The 16031-nt window shown below is 39.7% G+C and overlaps 1 protein-coding gene across 1 annotated transcript in view; it reads left to right on the plus strand.

Annotated features, from left to right (window-relative positions):
* The window catches only part of LOC127411742 (bone morphogenetic protein 5-like), a 62608-nt gene extending 46852 nt beyond the window's left edge, over positions 1-15756 (plus strand). Inside the window, exons 4-7 of the mRNA XM_051647473.1 lie at positions 3031-3228; positions 12361-12437; positions 12545-12655; positions 14644-15756. Coding sequence (XP_051503433.1) covers positions 3031-3228; positions 12361-12437; positions 12545-12655; positions 14644-14793 — 536 coding nt within the window. The 3' untranslated portion in view covers positions 14794-15756. The remainder of the gene's footprint in view (positions 1-3030; positions 3229-12360; positions 12438-12544; positions 12656-14643) is intronic.
* Positions 15757-16031: the final 275 nt, after the last annotated feature.

The raw sequence follows: 16031 nt of genomic DNA on the forward strand, positions 1-16031 counted from the left end.
ACTTAAATAGATATAAAATAATCATGAAAAATCTAATTTATGGAAGTGCAGAAAAAAAAACCTGACAATCTCAAATACCTCGGGTCTCTAGAGACCCTATACACTTTTGGTACTTAAACCATTATAAAAAAAAATTTTGTGTGTTACACTATTTATAAGCGATAGATTGAGGAATACTACAGAGGTGTGGGCACAACTCTAAAAAATGGATTAGGTACAGGGGGTGGAATGAGGTCCCGGGCCACTAAAGACCCGAGGTATGCATTTAAGGTTTAATTTTGATATGGGTTAAACAAATAGGATGACAACATTAAATGGAACATACATTTATACTTAAAATACTGTACATTAATAAACTAGAAAATGCCATATTTTATATAACTGAATCAAAATACAAAAAGCAGCAATGCACTAAATTTGCTTCAAAAAAATAAGGCAAAGTCCTTTTAAGGTTGCATGAGGCTCAAGTGAATCAGCGAATCATTTATGTGAACTAGTTTATTTATATGAATTGTCCAAAAGAACCGACTCAAAAGAATCAATATAAGGTAATCATTTATTTTAAACGGTTCATTTGCATGAATTGTCAGAAAGAACCGGTTCACTTAAATACTATTTTTCCCCAACGCTACATGATTGAGAGAGGACTGTTTAGGTGAGTGTGTTTGATTACTCCTCTCGGCTCCATTGCTGCATTCCAAAACAATGTGAAAAATTCAATATTTGAGACACTACAGCACTACTCACTGCAAAATTTTACTCACTTCTGGAAAAGCTACACTACTGTAAAAATAATTAAGCTACTGTCATGCTACTGAAAAATGCAGTGATAGTAAATTGGCAGGGTCGCTACTTTCAATTAACTACTCCCTAACACTACCAGGGCTGTTAAGTTACAAAAAGAACCTGTAAAGTATCATAAAAGTAGTTAATATGACTCATAAGCTATATTCCAAGTCTTCTGTAGCTAGATTATTATTATTTTTTGTGCCTGTGAGGAACAGACTGAAATTTAAGTTGTTATTGGCTGAAATTCTTTCACTTTGCCACAGCTCTCTAATCTCATTTACACTTGTATATATTCAAAGTTTATGTGTGAGGGTTTGGTGTCAGTATTGCCAAATGGCATTTCTAACCTATCGCGACAAGCCAAGTTTGAATATGGATATGACAAATGAACAAATACACAAATACATTTTCAGTCAGATTTTCAGTGAATAACTACTTAAATTTGAATTGGCTTCTCACACAGAGCTTTTGTATGGTTTTAGAATATAGTCCATAAATTGTATGGATTACTTGGTAGCATTAGGGTCCACAAGAATGCACTAGTTAATCATGAATAAGAATTAACTGATTGGTAAGTATTAGGTAAAACTTTAAGTAAATAACTTGAGTAGGTTAAACTTTCACTTAAGAATAGGGGGTCCAGTTTTCTTTAATCAAATATTTTAGTAATTTAATTTAGGTAAAAATAAATAAACAAACAAACAAACAGCCTTAATTACTGGCTTAATATTGTTTAGTAAACATGATACAGTAGATGATGGATTTCTGAAATAAAGCATTAATTACATTACTTTCTACACAAAATACATTTAATAAGTTGTAAATTATGGCTAAGATGGCATTACTATGCATTCAGTTATGTAGTTATTAATTTCGTATTCATGCTTAATTAGTGCATTATTATGAACCCCTAAAATTAAGTGTTACCGATTACTTTTATGGTGTTTTCTTTGGTGCTTTTTTGCTGCTATTTCAGAATCAGAATCAGCTTTATTGCCAAGTATGCTTACACATACAAGGAATTTGTGTTGGTGACAGGAGCTTCCAGTGCACAACAACACAAAAACAGCAGCAAGACATAAATAATAATAAAAAAATAGAAAATAGTTATACACATACATACATACATACACACACAGACACACACATACATACATACACACATACACATACGTAGTGCAAATCTAATACAAATCTGTTATCTGTTATGTACAGTGCAAATACAAATCTGTTATGTAGTGCAAATGTTTTTTTGTTTTTTTTTCAGAGGAATGAAATGGCAGAAGAGGTTGGATGTGTTGGATAAATATAAAAAAAGACAAAATTTGGAGCTGAACAAACCCTAGTCACTATATTCTTTCATGGTATGGTGTGAGCATTCTATAAAACCTCTCAAAAGAAAGCCATATGAGTTTTAAACACATGAGGATGAGAAAATAATGACAGGATTTTCATTTTTGGTTAAACTCTTCCTTAACATGCATATTATAGGTACTGTGGCTACATATTCTTACTTTCTCTGTGAACTGCATTATTTTAATATAAGAATGGCAGTTGTTGATGTGGGGTGTGGTTCATATTTCTGATGTATTGCTTTGATTTGCATGTATGTTGGATTAACAGCACATGTTATGTTAAATATTTGTTGGGAAATTTATTTAATGATAACCATTCGGTCACTTTAAAGCTGCAGTTATATTTTAGTGTTCCTTCCCGCAGAGAATGTTTTATTGTTTAAATTATTTTCACATTCCCTGTTTACTGGAAATCAGAATCATGAAATGCAGCTGGTTTTGTTTCCTTTCACATGGTCATTACATTTGCTTTAAAACTGACTCATTTACCAATGCGAGACACTTTTGATCGCAGAAGTATCATCTTTGAGTCACAACTACACCCAGCTTTTCCTCTATCTTATACGGGAACCTGATGATATAAAGTCATCTGTTTATCAGATCAGTTTTCAGCCCGCTCCTCATTGTTTGACATGTAGACAATCACTCCAGTATCTGTGTGTACTGTAGAAACTGCCATACATCATTCTAGTTAAGTTAGACTTCATTTGTCCCCGTAGGGAAATTTGGTTTGCAGCATACTCACATGGCATTCTTGTGATTTTGCCACACAGGAAGAGGTTTTCTTTGTGTTAATCATGGCTGTTTTACTAAATTTGATCTGTATAACCAGATGCGTACACCTTAAAACTTTTTTGTAACATTTGATACATCTGTTTGTGTGCAGGTAGAAGCATCAGCATGAAATCTGCTGGCATCATTGGAAGGAACGGACCTCAGTCCAAACAGCCATTCCTTGTTGCTTTTTTCAAAGCCAGTGAGGTTCTGCTTCGATCTGTAAGGGCCACAGGAGGGAAGAGGAAGAGTCACAACAGAAATAAGCAGAAATCTCAGCAAGAATCTTCACCGGCTCTCAAAAGTGGAGGTACAGTAGTTTTATTTTTTAATTTTAAAAACACAACTTAAAGATTCTGTAACAATGTTAGCTGTTTCACCAGACCTAGCTTAGCCTTAAGACCAAAGTATGCTTTGGGCAGTTCCCGAATTGATTCCAGTCTTATGGGGGGTCCCCACCCCTAGAGGTTTTGATTTGTGATTGGGGGTGGGGGGGATGTATCACAACAGAGCATGCATGCATTAACAATTACTACAGAATTAACTGACAAAAGATTCTTCATACTGATAGAAGTATGAATATCTGTAGTCTTCTCTGATAAACCTTTTTCAAATGATTATTTCTTAAATTAACCTTACAGGCAGCACCAAACTACATCAGTCCTGACAGATCTCCTTAAGTCACTAATAAACTAATAATATATTGATTACACTTCATACTTCCATTTGCCATTAACAAATATATATTTGAAATATGACTAATTATTAACAGATTAGTAGCTAGTTCATCAACATTTAAATCTTTCAAATCAAACTTTCAGGACATTTATAACTACATTTATGCATTTTCAGTTTTAACTGTCTATTAAGCGTCGAATAATGCAAAAATGCTTAATGGGTTATTCATGAAAGTTATACAATGTTAATATATTTTATATGACAAAAACTACCAGAAAGAAGCAATTCTGTGTCTGTATATGCTGTTTTTTTTATTGTTTTTCTATGAAAATATGAGTCAGACCAGTGGTTCCCAACCTTTTTACCTTGAAGTCCCCTCTACTTATATACTGTATGTCTACACATACAGCATATGCAAAGGTTATGCAATGCACGTTCCCAAAAATCATTGTATTATAATCATAATTTTGCATTTCTCACGCCATGGATGCGCGCTCTCTCTCCTCACGCTCTATGTGATGCTCGTGTGCGCGCACGAGAGAACACTATCATCGATGGCCATGAGAAATGCAAAATGATGCAATGATTTTTGGGAACATGCTTTGCCATGCATTTTGCATAACCGCGATAGATATTATACTTGATACATTTCTAGCAGTTGACATATCTACTGGTCTATTACACATTGACGCAGAGCCATGCAGCTGCTTGATTGTCTTGTTATAAAGCATCAACAAGGTATGCCCTTTTAAGAGGTTTTTACAGTGTTGCAGTGCATGGTTATGATGTTGTAGAATTTTCATGACCACTGAAGAAACACACAAGCACTTGTTCACGCGACAGCCAGCAGAATACTGTAAATTTGGTGTGCGTCATCCTCACACAGTTGTGCAGAGGGTCTTGTTATTATTAGAGTGACATTTCATGATTTTTTTGTTCTTATTTTATTAAGTTTGAGATTTTGCTTATCTCGCTGAGTTAGACGAGGATGCTGACATGCTGTTTATTGTTATTGTGCATATTATGGATTCACACATTTTAATATGACTTGCTATTTTTCTCAGAATCTTGCGTGTGAGCGCGAGATTAATCTGTCATTATTCAAAATGCTGTCCGTCATTTTGACACATAAAAAACAAGCAAGAAACGTCCTGGTTACTTGCGTAACCTCCATTACCTGATGGAGGGAACGAGACGTTGTGTCGATGTAGTGACACTAGGGGTCACTCTTGGGAGCCCGAGACACCTCTGGTCTTTGATAAAAGGCCAATGAAAATTGGCGAGTGGTATTTGCATACCACTCCCCCGGACATACGGGTATAAAAGGAGCTGGTATGCAGCCACTCATTCAGGTTTTGTGCTGAGGAGCCGAGACAAGGTCCCGGCCATTTCAGCGGGTAGTTCAGCGTTGTGGCAGGAGGGACACAACATCTCGTTCCCTCCATCAGGGAACGGAGGTTACACAAGTAACTAGGACATTCCCTATCTGTCACTCACTCGACGTTGTTTGAGCACCTACCCCAGTACAGGGCTTAGATAGCACGTGCACTGAGCCGGCAGCGAGTTTCTCCGCAAACTTGTCTGCCACAGGGCTCGGAGGAAATCATCCAGGGAACACAGTTTGTGAACACTACTGGGAGTCAACAGTGCATGTCTTCAGCTCAGGGGAGGTGAAAGGCACTATGCGCAAATGATACACCCGGCCAGCTGTCCCGGACTACCTGCTTGTGCGTGCCACTACACGGGACGAAACCAATTCCACCCGGAGATTGTAGAACCTCGCAAAGGTGTTGGGTGTTGCCCAGCCCGCTGCTCTGCAAATGTCTGTTAGAGAGGCGCCACTGGTCAAGGCCCAGGAGGCCGCTACACCCCTGGTAGAATGGGCTCATAGCACTGCCGGGGGAGGCACGTCCTGGGCGTGATATGCCATTGTTATGGCGTCAATGAGCCAATGGGCGATCTTCTCCTTTCCGCTGTCCACCAAAGCAGACAAAGAGCTGCTCAGAGACTCTAAAGCTCTGCATGCGATCCAAATAGTTGTGTAAAGTGCGCACCAGACACAGCAATGTCAGGGCTGGGTCTGCCTCCTCCTGGGGCAGCGCTTGCAGGTTCACTACCTGGTCCCTAAAAGGGGTGGTGGGAACCTGGGGCATATAGCCCGGTCGGGGTCTCAGGATCACGTGAGAGTAGCCCGGACCAAACTCCAGGCACGTTTCGCTGACAGAGAACGCTTGCAGGTCTCCTACCCTCTTGATGGAAGTGAGCGCAGTCAGGAGGGTAGTCTTCAAAGAGAGTGCCTTAAGCTCAGCTGACTGCAAGGGCTCAAAGGGGGCTCTCCGTAGACCCTGAAGAACTACAGAGAGGTCCCATGAGGGAACAAGGCGCAGTCTGAAGGGACTCAACCTCCTGGCACCTCTCAGGAACCTGATGATCAGGTTGTGCTTCCCTAAGGACTTACTGTCCACTGTGTCGTGGTGTGCTGCTATAGTGGCTACATACACCTTCAAGGTGGAGAGGGACAGCCGCCCTTCCAACCTCTCCTGCAGGAAGGAAAGCACCGATCCGACTACACATCTCTGGGGGTCTTCGCGTCGGAAAGAACACCACTTAGCGAACAGACACCACTTAAAAGGCATACAGGCGCCTTGTAGAGGGGGCCCTAGCCTGAGTGATTGTGTCTACCACCGCAGGTGGTAGGCCACTTAAGTCTTCCGCATCCCGTCCAGGGGCCAGACATGGAGATTACAGAGGTCTGGTCGTGGGTGCCAGATGGTGCCCCGTCCCTGAGAAAGAAGGTCCTTCCTCAGGGGAATTCGCCGGGGGGGCTGTCACGAAGAGCGTGAGGTCCGAGAACCACGTCTGGGTGGGCCAGTAGGGTGCTACCAGGATGAACCGCTCCTCGTCCTCTCTGACCTTGCGCAGGGTCTCTGCAAATAGGCTCACTAGGGGAAATGCATCTTTGCAAAGTCCAGGGGGCCAGCTGTGTGCCAGCGTGTCTATACCAAGAGGTGCCTCGGTCAGGGCATACCAGAGTGGGCAGTGGGAGGATTCTTGGGAGGTGAACAGGTCTACCTGTGCCTGCCCGAATCGACTCCAAATCAGCTGGATCACCTGAGGGTGGAGTCTCCACTCTCCCCTGAGGGTAACCTGCCGTGACAGCAAGTCCGCTGCAGTGTTGAGGTCACCAAGGATGTGAGTGGCTCGCAGCGACTTGAGGTGCTGCTGACTCCAGAGGAGGAGACGGCGGGCGAGTTGTGACATACAACGGGAGCGCAGACCGCCTTGGTGGTTGACATATGCTACAGTTGCCGTGTTGTCTGTCCGAACTAACACATGCTTGCCCTGGATCAACGGCTGAAACCTCCACAGGGCGTGCAGAATTGTCAGCAACTCGTGGCAGTTGATGTGCCAACGTAGCCACGGGCTCGTCCATGAGATGTGTCCCGTGGCGCCATGCCCATCTCGGGACTCAAGTCTGAAGCCAGTGCTGAAGCGGTCACATATGCATCAACCCAAGCGGAGTGGCCACCGCTGAGGATGCCATATGCCCCAGGAGCCTCTGAAACAGTTTCAGTGGAACCGCTGTCTTCTGTCTGAACGCCTTCAAACAGGTCAGCACCGACTGTGTGTGCTCATTCATGAGGCGCGCCGTCAACGAGACTGAGTCCAACTCCAAGCCGAGAAAAGAGATGCTCTGAACCGGGAGGAGCTTGCTCCTTTCCCAGTTAACCTGAAGCCCTAGTCGGCTGAGGTGCGAGAGCACCAGGTCCCTGTGTGCACACAACACATCCCGAGAGTGAGCTAGGATTAGCCAATCGTCGAGATAGTTGAGGATGCAAATGCCCACTTCCCTTAGCGGGGCAAGGGCTGCCTCTGCGACCTTCGTGAAGACGTGAGGGGACAAGGACAGACCGAAAGGGAGGACCTTGTACTGATACGCCCGAACCTTGAATGCAAACCGCAGGAAGGGACTGTGTCAAGGTAGAATCGAGACGTGGAAGTACGCGTCCTTCAGGTCTACCGCCGTGAACCAATCTTGATGCTGGATACTTGCTAGAATGCATTTTTGCGTCAGCATCTTGAACGGGAGTCTGTTTAAAGCCCAGTTCAGTACTCACAGGTCCAAGATTGGCCGCATCCCACTGCCTTTCTTCGGTACAATGAAGTAGGGCCTGTAAAACCCCTTCTTCATCTCAGCCAGAGGGGACAGGTTCTATCGCATCCTTCCGTAGGAGGGTAGCGATCATCGCGTGCAAGGTAGTAGCGTTCTCGCCCTTAACCGAGGTGAAGTGGATACCGCTGAACCTGGGCGGACGCCTGGCGAACTGAATCACGTAGCTGAGTCGGATGGTCCGGATCAGCCATCGCGATGGATTGAAAAGCGCAAGCCACGTGTCCAAGCTCCGGGCGAGGGGGACCAAAGGGACAATGTCGTCGGACATACCGGCCTTGGACGGGAGCTTTGGGTGCCCGTGCCAGGTGGCGACGCTCTGTGGGCATAGGTGCTCCGCGAGTGCCTTATCCACCGGGGGAATCGCCGAATAGCCCCTGGCCGCCCCACCATCGAGGATAGTGAGGGTGGGGAAGCTGAAAGATCGGGACCGGGTAGTAAAATGTGCCTCCCACGACCTTGTCAGCTCCTCGTGCACTTCCGGGAAGAAAGGAACTGGAGCGAGGCGTGGCTGTGAGCGGCGCCGTTAGCTCAGGAACCAATCATCGAGCCGCGAGGGTTCAGGGGAGAGCGGAGGGTTCCACTCTAGCCTGACGCTCGTGGCTGCCCGAGAAAGCATGTCCGTCATTTACGCGTCAGCCTGTGACTGGGCGACCGTACCCGAGGGGGGGAGCCCAGCTGAGGCTTCCGCGTCTGACTGGACGAGCCCGCTCTCCGATGCTGCACTCGAGAGCTCATCAGCTTCATGGGCTCCGAACAAGAGGTCTAATTTGCCATGAGATGAGCCGGCGGACTCATCCGGAAGCCCGATCGGGGCAGACGAGCATGCTGGGGAATGGGGGGTCCGTGGGGGGATACCCGGCGGAGGTGGTCCCATTGGGGTCCCCAAATCGCCCCCGGTGCTAGCCGCGTTGGCCTCATACCCATAGGTAGAAGGACCGAGGTGGGGAGCCGCTGGGGTGGCTTGCTTTCTTATGAAAGCAAGCCGCGACCGCAACGTTGCCATGGTCATGTTCTCACAATGAGTATATGATCCATCCACGAACACTGTCTCCGTGTGGGTCGCACCCAGACATGAAAGACAGCGATCGTGGCCATTAGAAGTTGAGAGATAATGACCGCAACCAGGAATAACACACAAAAACGGAAAGGCATCTTTAAAAAGACGTGTCTTTAAAAAGACGTTCCGTGTGTGCCGCTCTTTTAGAGAAATATACTCTCTTATTTCTGCCGAAGCGCCCAGGGGCGTTCTTTGCAGTGCACCAGTGCAGAGGAGGGAGAAGCCGCTGAAATGCACCGTCAGATCCAGCAGAGGTGAATGAACAGTCAGCTCAGTAAACATTGACCGTTCGGCTCCAAAGAGAAAATCTGAATGAGTGGTTGCATACCAGCTCCTTTTATACCCGTATGTCTGGGGGAGTGGTATGCAAATACCACTCGCCAATTTTCACTGGCCTTTTATCAAAAACCAGAGGTGTCTCAGGCTCCCAAGAGTGACCCCTAGTGTCACTACATCGACACAACGTCGAGTCAGTGACAGATAGGGAACTCAGCTTAAACCATCTTCACGTGGTTTATCTCTCCCTCGGTCTCTGCATGCACATGAAAGAGAGGGAGGGAGACGACAGTGCTCGCAGCCATGTGAGAGTGAAAAAAGGCACTTTTAATGCAAAAATAACAAACACACCTCTTTTAAAAGTTTTTGGTATATGAGGGAAGATACATTAGGGAGTTTTAATTCAGATGATAGGCTGCAATAACAAGTTCATAACTTAAGGTGTTAGATCAGCTGTTACTCGCACCGGTGCGCACAAATAATTTTCTGCATTCACAAGCTGTAATTTTCACTCGCAAATGCGAGTAAAACACTTGCACTGTAGAACCCTGATTACTGTAAATAATTCACGAAATTTACAGTATCCTAGCTGTGTAAATGAAATAGTATTTCTCATTATTATCTTTAATAAAATACAAATACTACCCCCCCCCCCACCAATGCCTTATGGTCCTGCCTATTTCAGAAAACAAATTCCCTCCTTGTCATTTAAGGGACTCTGTACTGTACTGTTTTTTTACTTTGTTTAGTAATATTTTTCTTTGAAATCATCAGTACTTATTTCTTCTGGACAAACAGAATTTAGACAGTTAGACAGTCTCTTTCTGCCTAAGTAGGTGGTTTTTGGCCACAATAAGCTGCAATATGGAAATGTTTTCATGTTGTAAGTAAAGAGTCAGGCCAGCAAAACCAGGGCCTCGGTTCCCAATAATGATCGAACTTTGCGGTTAAGAGCATTTTCTATGAGCAATTTTACAAACGTTTTCCCAAAACTGCACTTAACATGAACATGCAAGGATGCGCTTTAAGTGCTGCTGCTCGTCACTATAACTTCATTATATTTGTGCGTAACTTTACAATCATTTGTAATTTACCTTGCTAATATTTGTTTAAAAATATTTTCTTAAATATTCGACCTAATTAACTACATGCTTACGTATTGTTGTTATACAATAATTTTGTGCAGAATAATCTATTTCTTTTACACAATCTGCTTCCGGCGTCCATCTGCTTAATCAGGCGTGCATATGTATTATTTCATTTTTACACGTTTCTCTTGATATGAAGCATTTATTGAATATTACAAGGTTCACAGTGTCATCACGCTGCGCAAAATAAGGAGATGTTTAGAAGATGCGCTTTATGGACATTCACCAATAAAGTGAAGGTCTGCTCTGTACTCTCAGAATTGATAACGGTGACAGTAATGCTGTATGTGCGGTGCTACACAACAGAAGTGTGGAAGTATTTCGGGTTCCATACAAATGCAGATGGATTGTTGGTCGAAGATGACTTCCCTTTATGTAAAACATTTGGCAGAAAAGTGGCAGCAAAACATGGGAACACCTCCAACATGTTAAGCGAGATAATGGTAGGTTGTGACAGTTCTGCTTGTTTTTCCAAACAGTTTTTGAAAACTGAGAGACAAAAAGAGACAACTAGCTAAGTGACAACTAAGATAACAACAAAGAAAGTGAACTGTTCTAGCAATTTGCAGATAATGTGTAGCTTGCTTACAAGTGGCCGAAGAGTAGTTTGCATTTAAAACTCCACTTGTTCGCAGTTGTTCATAAGGGATTTTACATGTTTGCATCTTTGCACTTCTAGACGGTGACTGGTAGGGATTTTACTTAATATTTATTTTCAAATATTTGTTTATTCTATACATTTGTAAAAAATTTTATTGTATATTCATAGTTCTTTATTATATGTTCATTTAAAAGGTCAGGTTGGTATTGAAAAAAAAAGTAATTAAACTTGTTATCTTTCAACCGGTTTTTGTAATAAAATACCATGATAATGCCGTATACCGTGATAAAAGCTTCAGCGATTATCGTGATGTGAAAATGTTATACTGTCACATGCCAAAGGCACATACATTTTTGCCTATAACTTATAAACCATTAAAGACAGACCTACTGTAAGCTCAGAGGTTGTTAATCAATGGCTTCTGCTGAAATGATATTTCATATTTATGTATTTCAACCTCATTTTTAAAAAAGTTGAGTTTAATAGTGGAATTTCTGGTGAAGAACTTCACTACCCTTGATCCTGAAAGGAAAGATCCACCAATCAAAGAATCACAGTGAACAAAGCGCACCAAAAGAGCTCTGCTGCGACCACCCACTCACATGACACACTGTGAATGATGCAATCGACCGGTCTCCCTGCACTTAAACTATTTATATATTTGTAAATATCTGAATATTTTCCAATAAAATGTGAATATATATTGTTTCTATACTTACAAATAATCAACAACTTTAAATCAATATTTTTTATATTTTTTCATTCCATTTAATTATGTCATTTGCAATGCTTATGGGATTGGAGTTCATTCCCTCTTGAAATACGTTAAGTTCACAGCCTTTTAAATTTGTCTTTTTGTCTGATTTCAAATAGTGTTTTGCTTGAAATGAAAGTTTATCAAAGGTGTGATTCACCTCGGATCTCTTTGGTTTGGCCAAAGGCTTAGAACTCTTTTACAAAGGATTTTATGAAATCCCTATTGGAAGAATTAATGGGAACAGTACTTCCGAAATCACTGTTGCGCTCTGTTGCTATCACAAAGACAAGTGTGATTTCTCACATGCCTGAGCAGGTTTGCTGGTCTTAACTGGTTTAAGCTGGTCTTAGCTGGTTTAAGATAGTCTCCTAGCCTGAGCTGCTGAAAAAACCAGCAAACAGCCTGGCCTGGCTGCTAAGACCAACAAAACAGCTTAAACTGGTTTAAGATGTTTTTTTTTTTCTTTGTCGAGCACCTTTGAATTTCATTTAAATAGTAGCAGAACTGTTCTGTCAAAGGACATAGATTACCAAGCCCTGGAATACCTCATGATCTTACCTGATTTTTTTGTGAATGTAGAGGGTCTTTGCTGCCGTACAATCACTGTATTTACTGCATGCGGTGTCTATATACAAAAATGTCCTGCCAGCGGCAAATATACTGCACATTGAGCCCACACACGTTAGTAGACTAAACAACATCACTACTGCAGTGTTTGAAGTCTCAATGTTGTTTTGATGTCGTTATCTAGATCAAAACACCAGTGAGCAGAGGCAAGCCTGCAAGAAGCATGAACTCTACGTTAGCTTCCGTGACTTAGGATGGCAGGTAAGTGCATGTGGCAGCTCGCGAGGAATCAATCAATGACACGAGTGCTCTCATGCATAAGATAAGTTGATATGTTTATACATACATCTCTCTTTCTCTCAATGTAGGACTGGATTATTGCTCCTGAGGGCTATGCAGCCTTTTATTGTGATGGAGAATGTTCATTTCCACTGAATGCACATATGAATGCAACAAACCATGCTATTGTGCAGACCTTGGTGAGTGTCTATTGTTTTATCATAGAAAATCTCTCACAAAGCGTAACAGAAGGGTTCCAGAAGTAAAAATCCGTAGAAAAATGTATTTTTAACGGTAGTGTGTAAAACTTTCAAGACAGACCTAACATGAGCTCTGAGATTAAGTGATGATAAAATGTGATTTCAATTTCATTAAAAAAAAAGAAAACACTGCTTCTGTATATGCATACTTTCCTAGTATATAATACACAAAAAGCAATGTGACAAATGAGTAGGATGTCTGAAAACTCTCTATCCATGATACAGTTGTAGGTGAAAATTTCTGAGATGACCTACTGCATATACTGAGATTCTGAAGTGTGCATCCAGTGGAAATTTTACTATTCCACAAGAGCTGAAGAGCCGTCATATATATATATAATATATATAAAAGAAAAGTAAAATTAAATTAAAAAAGGTAACACTTTACAATAAGGTTCCATTTGTTAACATTAGTTAGCAACATTAGTTAACATGAACTAACAATGAACAATAATGTTACCGCATTTATTAATCTTGGTTAATATTAATTTCAACATACACTAATATATTTTTAAAATTAAAAGTTGTATATATTGTATGTTAACATTAGTTAAATAATGTTAAAACATTAGTATATTTTTATGAACTAACATTAACAAAGATTAATAAATACTGAACACAATATATTGTTCATTGTTAGTTTGTGATACCTAATGCATTAACAAATGCAACCTTATTGTAAAGTGTTGCCAAAAAAATATTGGTTGAGAACCATAAGAAAAGAGGCTCTTTTCAAATCTGAGTGGTATATGTACCAAGAAAGTTGTTCCTTGTGTTTAAATTGTACTCGTTTAACAACACCTACTGTATGTGAATTATTTTTTCCATTACATTTTGTGAATGACATAATTGAGTCAGTCTCGCTACACTCTCAAACTACTTATATATTAATTAGGGCTGTCTATTTAACGCATTAATTCAGTGCGATTAATTATATTAAAAATAACGCGTTTTTTATTTTATTTTTATTTTTTTTATGCAATTAATCATATCCTCAGAGAGTGTAATAAGGCTTATGACGCAAAGCAACCGAGACTCTTCAAAAGTATCCATCTGATGCAGGTGTACATTGATGCGTCCTTAAACAAGCCCTTATAATAAATCTTGGACTGATTGATGAATTTAATTGCAAAATGGATTGCTGTAAAATTTAGGCCAATGATTGGCTTATGTTCAATAATATGGAAATAAACAATATATTGTATTCTAAAGCCACTTTTTGTATTGTCTTTTTTAATGCTTCACTTGTGTGCCAAAATAATGTAATCTATTTTAATTATCTGTATTATTTTATATATATATATATATATATATATATATATATATATATATATATATATATATATATATATATATATATATATTATTTATAATAATTTAAATATAACTTTTGATAATTATTTAATCATTATACATTTAATTATTGTTATTTGAGGGGCTTTTTCAGCAAATATTTATGTATGCGATTAATTGCGATTAATTCGATTAATTAATCGGCATACCATGTAATTAGTTTGATTACAAATTTGAATTGATTGACAGTCCTAATATTAATATATAGTAGAATATAGCGCTATTTTGAAGTTTTCCAAATGAAGTGTGAGTTACCATATTTACAAAGGACTATAATAAGTGTATGTATGAATGTATGATTTTATGTACAGACAGGACAGGATTAGTATCTCTAATACTATTAGTATTAGTATAGTTTTTGTTGTTTTTGTTTTTTGTTTTTACAAAGATGAGAGTGTATAATGTCTGATTGTGGGCATTACGGAAGTTCTCTGGATTCGTCCATCAAAAAAAACAATTGAAATAAATAGGACTTTAAAAATAAGGTAGTGATGTGTCAACCAGTATACATTTTGAAAAAAAACAAAAAAACAAAAAAAAAACAAACAAATTATATAGTGTTTTTTCCTTCACAGGTCCATCTAATGTTTCCTGATAATGTGCCAAAGCCTTGCTGTGCACCAACCAAACTGAACGCTATATCAGTGCTGTATTTTGATGACAGCTCAAATGTCATTCTGAAGAAGTACAGGAATATGGTGGTGAGATCCTGCGGCTGTCATTGAGGGCATGGAGCTTCTGTGAGATATTGCTGGAATTAAGAACATAGTTTTTGACATATGATGTACAGTATTATGTATATATTAGATCATCATTCCTCTTATTTATTTGGGTTTTCCTTGTAATAACTTTTTTGCTATGAAAGATGCCAGTTAAAAGTTACCACTCTTACCACAGATCCATGGTCGATTGCTCTTTTCCTGAGTTTATAAATTAGGCCAGAGACTTTAAAACTGATGACGTTTTAGCTGATCAAGGATAGACTTTAGTCAGGATAGATGACATATTACATTTTTCTCAATTGAAAACAAGGCTATGCGGGATAAACGTACAGTTTATTCAGTCTAAATGTTCTAGATCATGTTGAATTATAAAGAAAAATTGTTTTTGGTCAACTGGATTGGATGATGTATTTTTTTAATGTTTCATCAGCTGAACAATCGACACAAAGGTATTAAACAGTACAACCCATTGAACATTGTACCTTTATCCCTCACATTCCCGTTTTCAATCACAAATATATATATATATATATATATGCTGTCTATCTTGACTAATGTCTATAATTTTTATATATTTATAAGCAACCACTTCAATAAAGAACTGCTGCTATTTTAAAAAACATCCCTATTTTTACAAAACAAAGTCATAATCACAATTTTTGGATGTGAAAAAACTGCCATCTTGGATTTTAGGTTTTTGGACACAAATAATATTATTTTTCTTTTTTAATAAAATAATAAAAGTGTTATTGTAAAAGCACTGATGTATGTCTTAGGACTGTATATATTTTTCTCAAATAGTCCAAAGTGTTGCAACCCACAGTTACTGATTGATTTTAGTTTGCTTTGGGTATCAGTGGGCAGATATACACAGTTAAGTATGTTTTTTGGTTGAGCAAATATTCTTCCAAGATCCTTCTTCTATACACTTATATTAGTTATCTGAGTAATATATTTTTTGACAAATCTTGCATTTATTTTAGAATCATGTTTATGTGTCATTAAATCTATTTTCAAATATAATTTTCTGTGTCTGTCTCTACCACACTTAATCTTTTGCATGCCAACACAGTCTGTTTTGCATGAACATGGTAGAGGGTTTGAAACAAGCCGCATTTTCTTAATCAGTAGTTTGTTTTCCAGTAAAAATATCAAAACATCCTTAAATAGATAAATTCATTGAGAAGCAAAATTGCATAAGATATTAAAGATATTACACGTTTTCATAACATATATCTTTT

The sequence above is a fragment of the Myxocyprinus asiaticus genome, chromosome 21 (assembly GCF_019703515.2).
Source record: "Myxocyprinus asiaticus isolate MX2 ecotype Aquarium Trade chromosome 21, UBuf_Myxa_2, whole genome shotgun sequence".
Taxonomy (NCBI): Eukaryota; Metazoa; Chordata; class Actinopteri; order Cypriniformes; family Catostomidae; genus Myxocyprinus; species Myxocyprinus asiaticus.